The sequence below is a fragment of the Cervus canadensis genome, chromosome 28 (assembly GCF_019320065.1).
Source record: "Cervus canadensis isolate Bull #8, Minnesota chromosome 28, ASM1932006v1, whole genome shotgun sequence".
NCBI classification, from domain to species: Eukaryota; Metazoa; Chordata; class Mammalia; order Artiodactyla; family Cervidae; genus Cervus; species Cervus canadensis.
In genome coordinates this window covers 18,881,599-18,901,008 of record NC_057413.1, presented here as the reverse complement: position 1 = coordinate 18,901,008, position 19,410 = coordinate 18,881,599, and the positions used below count along the sequence as shown (strand labels likewise).

Genomic DNA, 19,410 nt, shown 5'->3' with positions numbered 1-19,410 from the left:
GTACCTCTGACTGTTCCTCTCTTATCTCCCATCCCCTCCCTTCCTTAATTAATGACCACTTGAACCTGCCTGTTGGACCCAGGGAAGGTCTTGGAGGTTGAATGAATCCTATTTTCTGTAATCAGAGAAATTCGGGGCACAGAAAGGCTTTTGTGCCCAGGAGTCCCACGGGTTCCCGCTTGGTATCGTAATCTTTTATTGGTGAAATAAAACATATTATATTTTCTGTAAGCCTGTGTGACTCCTCAGTCTCCCTCCTTTACCTTTAGATATAGCAAAGAGTCGGACACATCTTGGGGACTGAACAACAACAAGAACAATCTCAGGGCGTGGGTGGGAGTGATGCCTTTTCATGTTCCTGGAAGGAATCTCAGACTTCGGAATCAGAGTGGATTGTCTACTCCGGGGGTGGTGGAGTCAGTGCCATGGACCAGGTGGACTCTGCAGCTGACCTCTGGGTGGGCCGGGCAGCAGCCACTCTTGGGAAGGACTGAGGGGCCTAAGGGTGTCCTGATCCACCTTTGCTGGATATTCCAGTTTTGGAGATGACAGCCTGTGGTGGGAGGGCCTCTCCTTCCTCAGCAAGGGACAGAAGTGCAGGTTCAGAGGAAGGTCATGGCCTGCAGTGTGCCCCTGGGCTCTGCCCAGCAGGTTTCCAGGGCAGACCTTGCCCACCAGCCAGGATATCATGGTTAGAGAACAAAAGAAACCTTTTAAGATTGAAATAAAATCATTGCCTCTGGAGTGTGTGTGTGTGTGTCTTTCTAAAAGTAGCTATCAAAGGAATTGTTCAAACTTTGCCTACAGTATAAATTAATCTAGTGAACCATTCAACTTAACAATGTCAAGGATAATAAGCTTTCCCAGATTGCATATTATTTAAAACAGGAGTTTAATTCTTTTCATCTACTGTAACATTTAAAAAGTCACAATTCATTTTATATCACTATGGTTTTATGGATTAGGAGTTTTCTGAAACTGTTTTGAAAGCTCTTGAAGCAAATGAAAGATAAAGGATACTATGACTGTTAAATATTAACCTTGTTAGCTTTAGGATAATTTATATTTTGAGAAAGAAAAGTCTTTTGTGGCGAGTGAGCAAGAAGCAGCTGGCACATGACCCTGATGCCTGGGGTGGTGGGAGAGGTCGGTGAAGTTGGCTGTTTTTGTCCACCTTGCCAATGTGTTCAAGTGTCCGTCCAGAAAAATCTTTCTTGTACTTTGTTATTCCTGCCCCTCTCTCCTCCCAGTGTGGACTCAAAGGGCTGGCATTCAGGGTGAGATAAGCTTTCTGATCAGATCGTCTTGGGGCGTGTGTGAGTCCAAGGTCCCTGCTTGTTCCTGCTTCCTGTGGAGTGGTGTGGAGCTGGGGTGGGCTGGGCTGGGTTTGAGGGCTGGGGGAGGATTGAGGAGGCAGTCTCCCTGCCTCTCTAACCCCTCCCTCCTCTGTGAGGGATTTGGACTAAGTGTCCTTGATGGCAGCACTCATGTCTTACTTCATGTCTGTCTGCACGTGTGAGAATGAAGTAGCATAAATGGAATTTGTGTGGCTCGGTTCTTGACACATAAGAAGTATTCAATAAAAGATGGTTGTCATAAAATTCACTTAATGTTTCTGAGGCCTTAAAAAGTCTCCTCGTGGTGAAGGCATTGGTGGTGTAAGTGGGGGATAGAGATTAAGGGGGCCCTGGAGGCTAATTTTTGAACTTGTCTTGTTAGATCTCCTGCGGTTAATATAAATATTTCAAATATTCCTGAGTCCAGGTGGATATTAGAGGGAGTGGACCTTTTGGGGAAGACAAAGTGGGATGTGTTCAGGTATACCCTGATGCTCTGGGTTTGCCCAGAGCTGTAATACCTCAGACCAGACTTGTGGGCACTAATCAACAATTTGTGGCTTTGTGGGTCTGCCGGTCCTTACTCTGTGGAGACAAATATAATGGGTCATTCAGAACAACCCAGAGTGAACACAGGCTGAGAGAGATTTTCTGAGTGTGTGGTTGTGAATCTGTGAGGTTTGGTTTTCTTATCTGTAGAATGAAGACAATAGTGACAACCACCAGGCAGAGATGAGAAGGGAAAGACACCAGCCCAAGTCACTTCAGACATGAACCACTGACACTGGGACACTGGCAGGCTTGAGGGGGCATTGTGCTTGTGTGTGCTTAGCCAGTCAGTTGTGTCCGACTCTTTGTGACCTCATGGGCTGTAGCCTGCCAGGCTCCTTGTCCATGGGATTCTCCAGTCAAGAACACTGGAGTGCGTTGCCATGCTCTCCTTCAGGGGATCTGAACGCAGCCTCTCACTCTGCAGGCAGACTCTTTACCATCTGAATTACCAGGGAAGCCCTGAGGGAGCATTAGTGTTGGTTGAACCTGGTGTTGCCAGTCCATGGCTGTAACTAGTGGTCTTTTTATGTCTGGGGTAGACAGGAAAGCTGGAGAAGGCAATGGCACCCTACTCCAGTACTCTTGCCTGGAAAATCCCATGGATGGAGGAGCCTGGTAGGCTGCAGTCCATGGGGTTGTGAAGAGTCGGACGTGACTGAGCGACTTCACTTTCACGCATTGGAGGAGGAAATGGCAACCCACCCAGGGATGGCGGAGCCTGGTGGGCTGCCGTCTATGGTGCCGCACAGACTTATCAGCAATTTAGCAGCAGACAGGAAAGCAGAGATGGGCAGATGGTGGGGTTGTTTTAGCCTTCCACAGGGTCTATTAGTTCAGAGTTAGCAGTCTTCCTGTTTCTCTGTGGACTAGAGTGTTGTGAAATTGTATGAGGTTGAGTAGCCCATGTGCTGCTGAAGAGACTCCTGCCTGTCAGCTCAAACATTGTTTATGGAGTGCTTCTCATATGCTGGGAAAGAGTGCCTCCTCTCCTGGATTCCCTCAACATTCCTCAGGTGAACACAGGTCAGGGCTGTGAAAGAGACAGGGTGTCACCAAAACCCCAAAAGGCTTGTGTATGGATCTCATAATGGGGGTCAGGAGGTCAGCAAAGCATGCCTTGAGCAAGGTCATTTGAGGTGAGAGCTGTACAGTGGACCATGAGGAATGTGGGGGAAGAGGGGGAGGGCAGGATCATCCAGTGGCTGGTGAGACCAGGAAGGGGGCAGCTGGGAGAAACAAGGGATGAGGTCAGACAGGAAGCTGGAGGCCTCAGACCCACGGAGGAGAGGTTGAAGCAGAGGGGTCCCTTGAAGCGTGAGGCATAAAGTTGACATAAACTGACCTGCGGGCATCATGACATTGCAAGGAAAATGACCTGGAGGGAGTGAGGCTGGAGGTGGGGCGGGAGACCCGTGAGGAAAACTCTGTGTCAGCATAGAAATGAGAGTATGTGATGGCTGTTAACATGAATTTGTGAAAAATCTTTAATGTTTTGGAAGCATGTTTTATGGGAGAGTGGGATGTGAAAGATGCCCTTCATGTTTCCGGCAGAGAAAACTGGTTGAACACAGGTGACCTTTATTAGTAAGGAAAATTCAGGAAGGGATGAGCTGGAGAGGAAGAGCCAGTCCCATTGTTTTTTTTTTTTTTTTTGAGACCAGAGAATCAGGCCTTTCCTGGTGTTCACTAGGCCTGGCAGCAAGGGGGTCTGAATGGCTGTACCCAGGCCATGGGTGATACACAATGTTAAGAAGCCTTAGGGCACTGTCTATTCAGTCAAGGGTCTGGAGTTGGTCCTGGAAACACCTGAAGCCTGGGGGTTAGCCCCTGGGGGGCCAGGTTGTGGGAGTTCCTGGGTCAGCTGCTGGGGAGGAAAAGGAAGCAGCCACGCTGGGGACTGTGCCCTGTGCACTTTACTAGCCCACATGGAATCAGGCGGGGGCTAGGTGTTAGTTTGTGCGGACTGCGTGCTGCACACAGTCCCCACTTCCGAAGTTAGAAGGTTGCCAACCTGGAGTATGTCTTCCCAGGTGACGAAGTAGTAAAGAATCGGGTTGCCAATGCAGGAGACCCAAGTGATGTGGCTTTGATTGCTTGGTTGGGAAGATCTCCTGGTGTAGGAAATGGCAACCCATTGCAGTATTCTTGCCTGGAAAATTCCATGGACAGAGAACCCTGACAAGCTACAGTCCATGGGATCATAAAGAGTGAAACACAGCTGAGTGACTGAGCACACATGCACAGCCTGGAGTGTAGCACTTGTCTAGAATGGTTATTGAGCCTGTGTGTCTATCTGTCCCCCTCAGGGTGGTTTCAGCTTTACTTGAATCCACTCTCTTGTTGCTGCTCCGATCAGGCCGTTTTCTTCTTGATAACTGGGTGACTGTCCAGAGGGCAGGGCAGAGTCTGCTGGGACTGCTTTATCCAGGTTTCACTTTCGAATAGTGAAGGAACCAGGGAAGGGCGGACTGAGCTTTCTGGGATCGTTTCCGAGGGTCCCACGGTCTGGTCTCTGCAGACACCCCTGGGCCGGGCTCTGCTGCTTCTCCACTCTCCTGAGACCACCTGCCCCCAGACATGAGGAACTCAGACTTGGATCTGCATCAGGATTGGGGCTCTGAGTGATTAGGTGCAAATTCTGAGGGCAGATTTGGGGTCTGCCAGGGTCCCTGAACCTTCTCATGCTGCTGAGTTTAGAGACGCTTCTGAAGTCCTGGCCTTTCAGAGCAGGTAAGTGGGTTTTGCAGATACTTGTGGGCAAGAAGAGCAAGCAGGGAGCATCAGGGTTGAGGAGGAGGCTGAGCAGGTGGTGGGGCTGGGGGCAGGGTGGAGTGGATCTAGGAGTGGCTGGATGGTGGAGTGGCTCTAGGGAGACCCACGATCACCACAGTGAGGGGTGTACCTTCATTCATTTGTTTTAGTGTTATTGCTATAGCATCTGCTTCTGTTCTAATTCCCTGTGGTGATTCTAATTCTTGTGATTCTCATGAAAACTTTGGGATCTAGATGCTGTTAATATCCCCAATTTGTTTATGAAGGAACAGACACAGAAGATTAAGAAGCTTGACTAAGGTCATCACACAGACAAGGCCTCAGCCTTGGGGGAGGACTCAGCACTCGCCCCCAGAGTCTGTCCTTCCGAGAACCCTAAGCTGCCTCCTCCCCAACTTTGACAGGAAGGCATTTGGGGTCTTTTCTCTGATGAGGACTCATTTTTTCTCATTGGCTGCTCTGTTTCCACCGGGATGTCCAACCCCAATGCAGAAATCTTCTTTAAAGACAGTGCGGATGAGGATTAAGCTGTGTGTGGGGACTGACTGGGCACCTGGGAGCGGGCCATGTCCTTGGTCCCTGCAGGAAAGGGCGGGGTGGGGTTGAAGTGCAGGCGAACTAACCCAGCAGCAAAGGCAGCACACGGTGCCTCTGATGGACCCAGAGTCCCCTTGAGGAGCATGTTTGTGGGGCCCCAGGTGGGAGCTGGCCTGTACTTCACAGCGAGGAGCTGAACCTGGGTTTCTGTCCATAACCGGTGGACAGGTGTTGCTGGTGGTTGTGAATAATGGCGAGATGCAGGATGGTCCCACCTCAGGTCCCCTGTGCTAGGAAAGGAAGCACCTGGTGTTCTGGGCAGAGTGGGCTGGGCTGCAGGTGCCACTGGGGTGGGAAGGGAAGGGGGGCATTTTTCCCAAGCAAACCTTGTGGTTGTTCAGCCCCACAGAGGCTTCTCCAGGGCTGGGAGGAGCCCGGGCTCAGTGTTTTCTGGGTGTCAGAGTGTGGGGAGCCCAGCACCTCATCAGCACAGGGATCCAGGGGGGTCTCTGCTCCTGCAGGACTGTTTCTGGCCCTGAGCCTCCTCCCCACCCGGGTCCCTGAGCTCTGGGCCAGCACTGGGTCTGCCTCCTGCCCTGTGTCTCCCCAGCTTTGAGATGGAGGACTTCTTTCACGGCTCTGGGCTCTGCCACCTCACCTCCCTGCTCCTCTTCACGCAGCTGCCCACTGGGGGTTTCGCACGTGAGTGTACCCCACCCCTCTTCCTATGTGGATTCCTGGGAGCTGGGCTGGTTCTCTCCATCAGGAGTGGGTTGCTGCTTGAGAAGTCCCTTCTCTAAAAAAGTTATGATGCTCCCCAAACCAGTAATTGTCATTCAATTTTTGAGAGTCTTTAAGCCTGGTAGCTCAGACGGTAAAGCGTCTGCTTATAATGGGGGAGACCTGGGTTCGATCCCTGGGTCAGGAAGATCCTCTGGAGAAGGAAATGGCAACTCACTTCAGTACTCTTGCCTGGGAAAATCCCATGGATGGTGGAGCATGGTAGGCTACATTCCATGGGGTTACAAAGAGTTGGACATGACTGAGCGACTTCACTAAGCCTCAATATAAAGACTATAACTTTATAAGTCTTTAAGCCTCAAGGCAATATCAAAATGCCTTGATAGTTATCCAATGAGGTGTTTATGATGTTATAAAAATTCAACTATGACATATGTGACAATATCTTTCACCTCATTTTTTGGGTAGTATCTTTATTTTACTTAACATATTCATTAGCTATTTTTTTTCCATTTCTTATATATTTACAGAGTGTTGAACATGTGGTAGGTGCTTTTTATGAGCAAACCAGGCAGATTCGTGTCTTTGTAAAATCTTACAACGTAGCAGGGAGGCTATAATAAATGCATGAAATAAATGCATGAAACAATAAAGGCATGAAAGCAGTATGATGAATAGTTTTTTATAGGCAATGAGAGAAGCAGTGAAGCAGCATGGGGTAGAGGGCAGTCAGGCATGTGGAGGTGGGAAGTGGGCAGCAGTGTTCAGTGAGCTGTTCAGTGAGACAGTGAGATAAGAATAAAACCTGGAAGAGGGGGTGAGCCTGTGAGGGTTCCGGTGGAGGCGTGGCTTCTGCAAGAGAGAACAGCCAGTGCAAAGCTGCCTGTGGGCCTGGAATGTTCAAGAGACTGTGGAGGCAAGTCTTGGCTAGAGCAAAGTGAAAGAGAGGGCGAGAAGTAGGAACTTGTGTCCAGAAGCCCTGGGTGTCATCCCCATTGGGCCTTTGGTCTACTGAAGGAACCGAGGAGACTCGGCAAAGCTTTGAGTAGAGTAGGGACATGGTTTACAGGTGGAAAGAATTGCAGACTTGGGAGTGAGGAGAGGAGACCCAGGGAGCCCAGTGTACTGTTGTCCTCCAGGTGAGAGACCATGGTGACTCAGATCAGCTCTGAGCAGCTCAGGAGCTGAGGAGTCATTCTTTGTAGATCCAGCAGGGCCGTCCTGCACAAGAGTCAGATCGTGGCCCATCCTCCAGGCCTCAGAAGGCCAAAGGCTCTGAGAAGATGTCAGTGGGGTGAATATGGGAACTTGTGGGTGAAAAAAGTGAAGGTAGGCTTTTAATGGAAACAATATTTGTGTCTAGTTTTTAGCACACGTTTGAGCCGGGGAGAAAGTCATGAACACAGATAAATTTAGCTCTGGAATAGAATAGTGTGGCTATAATGGGATGTGACTGAATGATCAAGGAGTTTTGACTTTGACCACAGGTATTCTCTTTGGTCAGGGTTCAGTCCTGCCCAAGAAGGGCAGGATAGAGCTGTGCTTCTCCAAGTGACGCCCCTGGAACATCAGTACCAGCATCTTGGGGAATTGTTTAGAAATGCACATCCTTGGGCCCACTCCAGACCTTACTGAATCTCTGGGGGTGTTGGCCCAACATTGTGGTTTTATAAGCCCTCTTGCTGATTTTGCTGCATGCTGAAGGTAGAAACCATTGAGTTAGAATTTTCCATGGAAGGGTGTGAAGACAGCAATACAGATGGATGAGGGACTCTCTTTGACATCTTTTCTGGGTCACAAAATTATCATCAGTCTAGCTCTAATTCAGAATCATCACAGCTCAACCTATCAGGTCAGGGTTAATCCCATCTGACACCTGTCCCCAGCCTGCCCAGGTCTTTCCATCAGACTGAGCGTGTGTTCTGCCCTCCCTCTGTGTCTCCTCCTCTCTCACTCCTGTATCTGTGTCCACAGAGGAGTTCATCGTGATGGCCCCCCCGGACCCCATTGTGGCAGTGCTGGGTGGGGAAGTCCTGCTACCCTGTCGTGTATCTCCAGCCATGAGTGCTGAAGACATGGAGCTGAGATGGTTCCGCTCCAAGTTTTCAGAAGCTGTGTTCATCTATCAAGACCGACTGGAGCAGAAAGAGGAGCAGATGGCTGCTTACACAGGGCGGACCTCGCTGGTGAGGGACCTCCTCAACCAGGGAGAAGCTGCTGTGCGTATCCTGAATGTCGATGTTTCTGACGATGGGCTGTACACCTGCTTCTTCAGAAAGGGAGGCTTCTACGAAGAGGCCAATTTGGAGCTGAAGGTGGCAGGTTAGTGGCTTGATATTTTTGATCCTGGAGTACTGGAGATGGGAGGAACTTTAGGGATAATGGCAATCAATCCCTCATTTTATAGATATGGAACAGGAGGCCCATCCACTCATTCCATTATTTGGTACAAACATATTGAAACCCTACTGTATGTCACATCCTGTTCGGGGCACCTGGGATACATCAGTGAACCAAACAATGTTCCCTGTTCTGTGGAGTTTATATTCTAGAGGCAGTACATAGATACTTTGATAAATAGGTTATAGAGGAAATTAGGAGGTGGTAAGTATTAATACTTCAGATAAAATGGCAAATATAATAGTGGAAGGGGACCAGGATGGGGGTGGGGTGGGCTTGTTTTATGTGGGGCCTCAGGTTGGGATTTTTTGACAATTTGAGCAGAAGCTCAAAGGAAGCAGGGATTTAGCCACATAGATGTCTGTGGGACCAGAGTTCCCAGCAGAGGAAACACCTGGCATGAAACCCTGAGGCAGGAGTGTGGCTGGAGGAAGATGGCTGGAGCAGGAAGCCCTCGTGGTTGATAAGATGAGTAAATGGAGGGTTGTAAGAGATGACAACAATTGAATAAAGATATGTTCTTGGCATGGGGTGCACAGAGAAGGGATTGATTAATGCTCTCTCTGGTGGTCAGGAGAATTTTGCAGGTAATATACACTGAAAGGGGCACCTGAGCTCACTAGATCAGGCTGCAAAGAGCCCTTGAGGTTGATGGACTGGAACATGAGAAGTCAGGGGAGAGGAGAAGAAGGGAGAGGAGGAGAGAGGAGAGGAGATAGAGGGTGGTGGTTGCAGTTGCTAGCAGTTAACCAGAGTCCTTTGGGGCTGCAATGTGTGGTCCCTGAGGGGTACAGACAGTGGAAGCTGGGGGGAAGAGGAGAGGAATTTGAAGGGCAAGGTAGATGCTAGGTTGTAGAAGACTTTGCAAGCTGTGCTATGGGTGTTGATGCACCACTGTGGAAATTTTAAACAGAGCAGTGCCTGGGACATTTCTTTGGTCAGCTGTGAAGAGGGTGGATGAAAGGTGAGCCAGGCTGAAGGCATGGATGTAGTTACGAGGTCCACAGGATGACCCCCAGAAAAGGCAATGGGATCACATAGAGGGATAAGGGGATCAGACATTTGTGATGTTTAGAAAGTAGAGCAAGCTAAGTGTGTGGATTTGGGGACACAGAGTTTGGGGGGAAGAGGAGACTGCAGAAATTCTGAGGGTTTTGCATTGGCTGTTTGTTGCTTAGTGGTAAAAATATTGAAAATTATGTGTGTTGATTGAAGAAAAAGACACAACTTAAGAACTGTGAGCTGTGTTTTATTCAGGGTCTTACTGAGGGGTATATAATCCAGGAAATAGCTTCTCAGTAGCTCTGAGAAACTGCTCCAATGAGGTAGGGGGATAAGCCAGTTTATATAGGTTTTGGCTAGGGAATAGGTGCAGTCAAGCATGCTTAGTATGCTAAGTGGCTTCATTCGTGTCCGACTCTGTGACCCCATGAGCTTGTAGCCCACCAGGCTCCTCTGGCCATGGGATTCTCCAGGTAAGAATACTGGAGTGGTTTGCCATTTCCTCTTCCAGGGGATCTTCCCAACCCGGGGAATGAACCCGAGTCTCCTGTTGCTCCTGCATTGCAGGTAGATTCTTTACTGCTGAGCCACTGGGGAAGCCCAGAAGTCAAGCGTACGCTTCGGTAAAAGGTTACTGTTTGTCACAAGGATCAGATATCTCAGTTAATAATATTAGCACTTTTCTAGGAAGATGCAAGAATCTAGGTTCATTAATTTTTTTTTCCTGAGACATCTCTAAGTATCTAAGGGGCCTGTTTTTCCAAAGCACAGAGTGCCTTGCCCTATTTTCACCCTGAATTTCTTTCAGAGTGTACTGTCAGTGAGTGACTGAGAGGTTAATGACTTGATTTTTGTAGAATTGGATCGTGGGCAAGATTCTTTGCTTTATGTATGTTAGTTATCTGTTGTCAAGATAATGCTGTGTAATAAACAGCCACAAAGATCACAGTGGCGTACAACAATAACCATTTATTTAATTCAGGCATGAAGGGAGTACAGCTAGTTTGGGCTATATTTGACTAATCTTATCTGGGATTATTCATAACTCTTTGGTTATGTTGGGTACAAAACAAAAACAAAATCTCCCAAACCAGAAATCATCTTCACAGTTAGTGGAGAAAGAACACAGTTTTATTATTGAATGGGCATTCAACCAGAATGTGATAGACATCACAGGCAATCTACTAAGAGATTGCAAAGACAGAAAGATATCTCCCCCCTTGTATAAAGCCAAGCAGATACAACCCATTATATACTTGTTTTTAAGATGAACAATAACAATTCCTCAAGTCGGAAGACTTGATAGGACCATCTGTCACACAGTTCACTCTAAATTTTCCTGGTAATTGAGGTGACCATCTGTGTTAGCTAATTGGTTTAAGCCAGAGGAAAAACAAATTCTTATGTTTTTATGACAGGAGGTATGTTTATACCTTGTAGCTTGGTGATGGCTGAAGTTGTGCTCCTACCCTCCCACAGGGAAGGGGAAAGTGGGGTGCTGTTTCCCTTGAACTTTGTGGATGGCTCCTAGGTCCTAGTGAAAGACATTCCTGGGTCAAAATTCTTGTCTAGTTCTCAAAAAGGATTTATATACATTTAAAACAGGGGAGAAAATACATACAATTACAGGTTTTCTCAAGTAAATATTCTAAGAAAAGCAAGGGCAGGGGAATCTCTTCCCTTATTTTCAACAGGGAGAATGAAGCCTGTTATTTTTAATTCTTATTTGTCATTTCAGTCAGCTGAGGATGTCACATAAGAACCTTTGCTGGGTCTGTTCATGTGGGTTTGTTCAACTGGCTACTGATGAATCTAGGAAAGTTTCAGCAGGAAAAGCTGTACTAGAGCAAACATGTCCTCCCCCTGGTGGACAGCAGCCCAACGACACAGGACTTTACAACCTAGTCACATGACCTAATCTCTTATTGGCTAGTTGAGTCACAGGACTGGCCCAGAGGCAGAGTGTGGAGGCACCAAAAGCTGTGGCAGACAGGGAGCTGGATATAAAGAGGAGTGAAGAGTTGGTAATATTTTTATACAGAATCCATCACGGGTGGAGCCAAATCACATATTTAGTTCTAGAACTATGAGTTGGAAGTATATGTGAGGAATTTGGGTAGAGGTAAACCTGTGGATAAAAGGAAGGGAAGTTCAGGACATAGGGTTGTTAGATGACTTAATTTTGGTGGTGATTTACAAAGAGAGGCAGTGGGTGTGGAAGCAGATGCCCCGGGAGAGAGTATGACGTGAGGAAAGTCAAGGATAAGGGTGGACCTGGGACCACATTCCTCCCTCTGTTTACACGGCATCAGCCCTTCCAACTGCATGACTAGGGAGAAGGGACTTAGCTCTCTGAGTCTATGGTCCCCATCCATCTTTCTTCTATTCCCTGAGACAGGGCCGCCTCCTTGTTCCCTGTGGGAGCAGTCTGCCCCCAGAGCCCCCAGAATGCCAAGTGCAGGGCGCCCTCCAGAGTTGTGCACACATAGGCACTGCTGGATCACTGGGCTCTACATCTTGCTTCCCGCAGGTGTGGGCTCTGCCCCTCAGGTGCGCATCACAGGGCCTGAGGAAGATGGGGTCCGCGTGGTGTGCACGGCCTCGGGGTGGTTCCCGAAGCCCCAGGTGCAGTGGAGAGACCTCAGCGGAGAGAAGTTCCTGGCGTTCTCTGAGGCCCACACCCAAGATGCTGAAGGGCTATTCAGTGTGGAGGCGGCGCTGGTGGTGAGAGACAGCTCTGTGGGGAACGTGACCTGCTCCATCCTCAACCCTGTCCTGGGCCAGGAGAAGGCCATGGCCATTTTCATCCCAGGTCAGAGGTGCTCCAAGCTTCTAGCAGGGCTGGAGGAGGGGCCGGGTGTTCCTGGGTGTTCCGGGCTGAGCTCTCCTGGGCAGGGGCCCTGACAGGGTGTCTGGCTGGGCTGCAGAGCCCTTCTTCCCCCAGGCCTCTCCCTGGAAGGTGGCTTTCTCGGTGAGCCTGACTGTGCTGGTGATCTTGCTCCTTGGGGCTGGATATTACACCAAGAGAGAACATTCCATAAAGGTGCGGGAGATGGGAGAAAAGGAGGCTCTGTGCCAGGCTAGAGAGCAGGATTGTCAGACAAAGGAGGAAGTGCTGAAGGATGCAGGTAAGGCAGGATGGGTCAAGGCTGGTGGATGTGGCGGCTGGTGCTGAGAGGGAGGAACAGACCACAGTGCTGAGTAAAGGGCTCTGGGGAAATCCCAGTCCAGCACAGGTGGCTGGGGAGACCTGGGTGGACAGCTGGTGCGGTGGAGGCTCCGATGGGTCTGTAGTTGGAACATCTTCTCCAGGGGTTACACACAGAGAGGTGGTATTTTGTGGATTCTTTTTCTTAGGGATTGGAGTTTATGCTTTTTAAATTTTTTCCGCTTTCTTTCAGCTAAACTTCAGGAAGAACTTGGTAAGTTCTGCTTTTCCTCTTGACCTCTCTGCATAGGAGACAGTCTGGTTCTTAGCTCACCTGTTTCCTATGTGTTGCCTTTCAGAGAGAAGGAAATCCGCTTACCTGGCTGGTGAGTGACTCTCCGGTGTCCTTGGGTTTCCTGTCCTACCTGTGCCAAGGCGCCCCTCTCCTCCATTCTGCCTAGGCATAGAAATGTGGACCTGCTTCCCTGGGACAGAAGTGGAGGCTTCTAGGAGGCAGAACCCATTCATGGGCTCTCCCAGATCTGGACTGCTGGTTCCCACCCATTTCTTGGGATCCCGGGTGTAATGATGACCCCAGAGTCTATCATGCACCCTGGGTCTTATTCCAACCCTGACTGACCCACCATATTAATAGTTCGCTATCCTTCTGCATCTGGTTTTTAGTCAGTACCCAGAAGCAAAAGTCATGTGCTGTGAGATTTCATTAAAGGAGCTATACAAATAACCAGCTTGATTTAAGTTTAGAAGTGTGACCTCCTGTCTCCATGCCCAAACACCATTCAAGGAGTCCATTCCCTCTAGTTTCTTTGGGTGATGATCAAAAAGATATGGGGCGGAACTGAGGTGACCATGCACAGAAATGCCATGGAATGAGCTGTCAAATCCCCTGAATAGTGTTTATCTCTATAATATTTCATCTGAGAAAGATTAGCCACTTTTACCCAGAGCTCATTTCACTTCTTAAAATAGTTCCCTTGTCAAGTTATTTCCCAAATGTATTTTTTCCAGGAAAAAAACTGAATATAATAATGCTTTCTTAAAATTATATAATAATTTATATTTGACTCCCTAAAATGTTTTCACACATAGTAGAATTTTTGACCCTCAGTAGCAAAAGTGAATGTAGATAGAATAAGAATTTTTGAGGGTTTTGAGGTAAGAACAGCTAAGTGACTTGCCAAACGTCACACGCAGCAGTGGGACAGTGGTGCAAGTCAGTATGGAGTGCGCGCAGGCCACCTGACCTGTGCTCCAGGGGATTCCCAACCACACTGGCTGTCTCCATATGGCAGGAAGTCACCTCCTCTCCAGCCTCTCCCCCACCGTAGTTAGTCTCACCTGCAGAGCAGAGAGGAGGCAAGGGCCAGTAGATTTACACTGAGCAGGTTTCTTCTGGCTGAGGTCTCACCAGAGTGTGTTCCCTTTCAGCCTGGAGGAAGGCCCAGCTATATGCGGGTAAGTGGATCTGAGTTCCTGTGGCCTCCCCCCCGCCCCTGCTGCAACCTAGACTCTGACCCCTTCTCCATGAGGAGACCCCACACTAGGGTGGGGTAGGTGTCCTTGGTCTTCTTGTCACCTTTGTAGCCTCCAACTGGAGACTGCAGGGACTCCTTGGAACACAGATGTGTCTCCATTGTGCCTGTCCTCTACTACAGGGTACTGTCAGGGTTAGCAGCGCTCTCTCCAAACACCTGGTGCAACTGGTACTTCTTTTTGTGAAAATAACATTGGAGAGGTCACTAGTGAGGAGAGATGGCAGCAGGGAATGACTGTGTGGATCAGGAATTGCTCATCTCTGAAAGATTTCAGAAGTCATGCTTGCCTACTTAGGACTCAGTTCTTCCCAAGGGGGCCCTTGCTTCCTGATCTGTCTTGCTTCAAAATTCCTTCCATTTTTGGCTCTAGTTTTGTTTTTCCTATTTTCTCCTGATCCTCTGAGATATTGATCCTCTCTCTGTCTTCTCATGCTCTGCCTCTGTGTCCAGGCTGGGTTTCATCCTCCAGGCCTCTTGGTTCCTGACAAATTAGTTGCTGTAGAGCAGGTATTCTGAATCTGGGGTCCAAAAACTATGGGATGTTTACAGGCTCCTTGGGTGAGGGTCTATGAAAGTTCTTAAATTCTATTCAAAATCTTCTGTATATGTTTGTGTGACAGGGACAAAAACATAACAACCATGATCTTCCTTTTCAGAGAATTCTGTATTTGCTGATGGGTTCATTTTTGGTTGGGTTTATTAGGGGCCATGGGCCAAGACTGGGAAAGAAGAAATGTAGAGGAGACAAAATTGTTTCACAGAGAAATGGTGGGAAGCAAATCAGGGAAGACAAGACCAGAAGGAGGAAGAGAGGAGGAGATGAGGAGGAAGTGCCGTGTTTGAGATTTGTCTTATAGAGATTGGAGATCCAGCCAGTCCATCCTAAAGGAGATCAGTCCTGGGTGTTCACTGGAAGGACTGACGTTGAAGCTGAAACTCCAATACTTTGGCCACATGATGCGAAGAGCTGACCCATTTGAAAAGACCCTGATGCTGGGAAAGACTGAAGGCAGGAGGAAAAGGGGACGATGGAGGATAAGATGGTTGGATGGCATCACTGACACAATGGACATGGGTTTGGGTGGACTCTGGGAGTTGGTGATGGACACCGAGGCCTGCTGCGGTTCATAGGGTCGCAAAGAGTCGGACATGACTGAGCGACTGAACTGAACTGAACTGTAGTGGTGGAAGAGAGACCCCAAGTCACAGCCATGGTGGTTGGTTGGGGAGCACACAGAGGGTGTGCAAGTTATTTGGGTGCATAAAGTGTGATCAACTCCTTGATATCTCTTTAAGAAATTTCAGTAAAGACATATTTGTTTTTAAGCCATTTTAAAGTAACCATGTAATTCAGTTTACCTCTGATAATGAGACCATCTCAATCTTCCTGTAGTGGTTAGGGCAGGAGTGTGGTATGGGGCATCCTAATGTAATGTAAGGTTGTTCTGAGAACCCTTTAGCTTTGGGGTGAGTTACAGATCTGTACCCTGTAAGCCTGTGCAGCATACCCTTTCCCTGATTGGAATGTTTCTGTTTACAGACAGGAATATAGATCGTGAGAGACAGAGAAGGGTAAACCAAGGGTGAAAATACCTGAGAGCCAGATGCGTGAGGATTTAGGATCCCACGTTAGGGATTCTTATTGATTCACCCTGGGATTTATGTTAAACATGAGGATCAGACAGTCCTCTTTTACTATCTTTCCCTTACCTACTAGATTAAAGAGTATGTGTTTTAATGTATACCTTGTGTAACCTTCTGTTTTGTAAAGATAAATCCCATTAAGCTAAAATCAACATTTTCATATTGACAAGTGTCAAGCGGGAGGTGGTAAACTGTCAGATCTCCTTTTATTCATAAAATTGGAAAAAAATTGTATTAATAATTTGCTGTAGCAATTAAGTGAAGAATAGCATCACACTTGATACATGTGGAGTCTCACAATTAAATGCCAACTCTCTTTTATTCTCTTCTCTCTTTTTCTTGTTGTTAATCTCTATCACTTGTGGTATAGAAATTTATAGCTAGGGATCAACTAGTGTCTTGGTGAAGAACAAATGAATTAAAGTCCATTTTTTCTTAAAGGGTCACATGGGTTAGACCACTTTATTTGATCTTATTTCCATTAGGCAAATAAAAGGAATGCCAATTTCTGCATGAACCTGTATTAAGTAGAAATGGTGTAATAAATTTACACCCCAAAATTGCAAAAAAAAAAGAGCGTTTTTCCATAAATTAATTTTTCCATAAATTAATTTCCATAAATGTTCTAATCTTGTTCCTGATTCTCCACCCTGTTGGAGGCAATAGCTTTCTCAGTGCAGACATTTTAGTGTCTTATGACATATAGGCTTTGCTATGCTTTGGTTGTTGAGCTTCCTTTCTTTTTCTCGAAAGCGAGTATGGAGTTTGGAAGAAATTATTTGGCCTTGGGTCAGTTGGGAAAGGGGTCTTTATACTCTTCTTTAGTCATATCAGGCCATTGCCCTGGGGACACTGTCTGATCTGGTCCTTAACATCTTTGGTTTGGGGCTGGCTGAGGATCAGCAGGTCCTGGCGAGGTATTTGGGTTATCTCCCTCTGACCCTTGGTCACATCGTAAGTTTCTTAATCACGTTTGTAAAGTTCCCTTTACCACAGTGTATTCACACAGTCTGAGGTTTAGAACATGGACATTTTTGGGGTCCTCTTGTGGTTCTCCTGGAAGCTTACAACTCTCTGGGCAATTATAGGGGGAAGCAGATGACTAGATCAAATATTTTGGGTTTTCCTTCATAGGTAGAAATGTTTTTGTTCCACTAACCCTACGAAAAGCAGAAGAGAATTCATGAGTGTCTTTCCTCTCATCGCATGTCTGTCTTTCTCACTTCAAACATCTCTCTCTTTTCCTTGAAATTTCTCCATTGTCTCCTAACTGAGCAAGATTTCTCTGATGCTGTATCCCAAATTCTCTTCCCTAATGACTTATAGTCATTCTCTGAGTCCTGTTCAGCTATGTTATATTCTCTCTACCACTGACTTAGAGGTAATCTGCATGCTCAGTTCAATTAGCTCTTCATAATTGCTTAAGAACCTTGGAAATTTTGATCTCCCCAATTCTTTCTCCAGAAAACCTAGTTTTAAGGATGTGCAGCTAAGGACTTGAGAATATGTTATTTTATAGTGAAGTTTGAGCAATGACCTTTATGTTCAGATTAATATCAAGCCTCTTAACCCCTTAGTATTAAGATTTATGGCTTTGCCTTCATGGTAATGTTGCACAATGATAGTTCTCTGTGTGTTTGTGAAAAGAAAGACATGCATCAGTTGAATATTTCCAAAAAATTTCCCCCTATAACTCTCTCAAAAGTATGCTTCATGATACTAAGCACTGACCTTGATACGTACAGTCTCTACTAACCCCTGATATAAGACGTGTGTTTTCCTTGTAGATTGGCGGAAGGAGAAGTTCCAGGAATGTGAGTGACTTTGTGTTTTGTCTGGATTTTCCTACTGCTGTCCCCATGGCCTCTCCTTCAGTTCTCAGTGGTAACATAGATGCTGGCACCATCAATAGTGTGGGGTGGGATGTGGTGGTGATAGTCACACATAGGTGGGGCTGATGACTTTGGCTGATATTGAATGCTAAATAGACGTCCTTCAACCCTTGGAGAGCAAGCTGGTCCTCAAGGGCTCTGTGACATATCTCACCCTGAAATCAGTCTCATGGGTCCTTTTCCTACTTAGAGGCCCATCGACTTGAATCACAAGTTCCTATTGTCAGGGTGCTTAGCCTTCCTCTCATGCAGCTGGGATTCTGGGTTGAGGGGTGGTTGTGTGTTCTTGGGGAGGGGAGGACCTTGAATGATAGACAACTTTCTTGGCAGGGGCTGTCACTCTGGATCCAGCATCTGCCCATTCAGACCTTGTCATCTCTCATGAAAAGACAAGTGTGACCTTGAAGGTCTCCTCTGTGAACTCTGAAGATACCTTCAGTGTACTGGGTTTTGAGGGCATCACATCAGGGTGCTGTTACTGGGAGGTGGAGATCAGGGATGGAGGCCAAAGCGAGTGGGCCCTGGGGGTCTGTAGGGAAGATGTGAACAGGAAAGGTTGGTTCGTAGGGTCCCCAGATAAGGGGTTCTGGGCTGTGGGGAGATTTGAAAGAGGATATTGTGCCTGTACTGTACCTCAGACTGTGCTATCCCTCATGCAGGCTCCCCACCCCAGGCTTAGGGTGGGGGTGTTCCTGGACCACCAGGCAGGGGACGTCTCCTTCTACAACATGACTGATGGCTCCCACATTTTCTCCTTCCCTCAGGCTTCCTTCTCTGGGACCCTCTTTCCATACTTCATGATTAGGTCAGGAGACGTGTCCCTGACTGTCTGCTCCAAGGTGGGAGGGTCTGAGGGGCTCCCTGCTGCCCTTAGCAATCCTTCTCTGGAGGAGCCTGTGAGCCTCCCAGGGGTGGGGTTCAGCTCAGGCTCCAGTGCTGATGGTTTCCCCGGGGCCGAGTCTCCCTTGCTCCCCTGTAGTCCTGAAGATGTGTCCCCCTAGGGCCTGTCACTGTCCTGGATCCTCACTGTGGCTCTTCCTGGAGCTGCAGACTCCCTGTGACAGAGGCCTTTGAGGTGCAGACTAGTTGGCTGCGGGTCTCGCCCTCCTGCTCTGGAGACAGGCTCTTGGGCTTGTGGTTATGAGAATTTTCAATTCATGCCATGTGCTCAGGTAACAGATTACAAAAGTTGACTCTCTGAGCTGGTTTGGGGGTAGCCTGAAGTTTACTATGGGACACTGTTTTCCTTTTAGTAATGAAAAATATTTCATGAAGTTTTTATATTGTTCGGATGTGCTAAATGATGAAAGGTTGAATTACTCTGCAGACTAATATTGTGTTTTTGTTGTTGCTTAGTTGCTAAGTTGTGTCTGACTCTTTTGTGACCCCATGGACTGAAGCCCACCAGGCTCCTCTGTTCACGGGATTTCCCAGGCAAAAATACTGGAGTGGGTTGCCGTTTCCTTCTCCAGGAGATCTCCCCGAGCCAGGGATTGAACTCAGGTTTCCTCCATTGGCAGGTGGATTCTTTAAGGCTAAGCCACCAGGGAAGCCTGGTGGTGTTACTTTATCCAATTTGAGTTTGTTAAATAGAACCCAAAGAGTGACGGTTGGTCCCCAATTCTATTTTGGAGGATGGACACTATCAAATCAGAAAAGCTGGCCAGCCAAAAATTTCCAGGGAAATGGGTGGCTGATGGAGTTTTAAGGAGTCTAATATTTTACTTTTTGTATTTCCTATTCTGGGACGAATAAAACACACCCATTTCCCCCAAATCTCAGTAAATTTTTGTTACCTGTAAAAAACCTGTGCTGTGTTCATTTAAGGA

At 47.5% G+C, this 19,410-nt stretch overlaps 1 protein-coding gene across 1 annotated transcript; it reads left to right on the top strand.

Annotated features, from left to right (window-relative positions):
* The first annotated feature begins 4,271 nt into the window (after positions 1 to 4,271).
* On the top strand, positions 4,272 to 19,387 carry LOC122429932 (butyrophilin subfamily 1 member A1-like). Its single transcript, XM_043450643.1, has 9 exons — positions 4,272 to 4,619; positions 5,809 to 5,900; positions 7,914 to 8,261; positions 11,872 to 12,153; positions 12,269 to 12,493; positions 12,849 to 12,875; positions 13,939 to 13,965; positions 17,477 to 17,503; positions 17,912 to 19,387. Exons 2-9 carry the CDS (start codon positions 5,816 to 5,818, stop codon positions 18,580 to 18,582), a joined length of 1,692 nt encoding a protein of 563 aa, XP_043306578.1. The 5' UTR covers positions 4,272 to 4,619; positions 5,809 to 5,815; the 3' UTR covers positions 18,583 to 19,387.
* Positions 19,388 to 19,410: the final 23 nt, after the last annotated feature.

Coding starts and splice junctions, on each gene's coding strand:
- LOC122429932 (XM_043450643.1), top strand. CDS start 5,816: ATGGAGGACTTCTTTCACGGCTCTGGGCTCTGCCACCTCACCTCCCTG. Junction 12,876..13,938: donor GAAATCCGCTTACCTGGCTG/GTGAGTGACTCT, acceptor GTTCCCTTTCAG/CCTGGAGGAAGGCCCAGCTA. Junction 17,504..17,911: donor GAAGGAGAAGTTCCAGGAAT/GTGAGTGACTTT, acceptor CTTTCTTGGCAG/GGGCTGTCACTCTGGATCCA.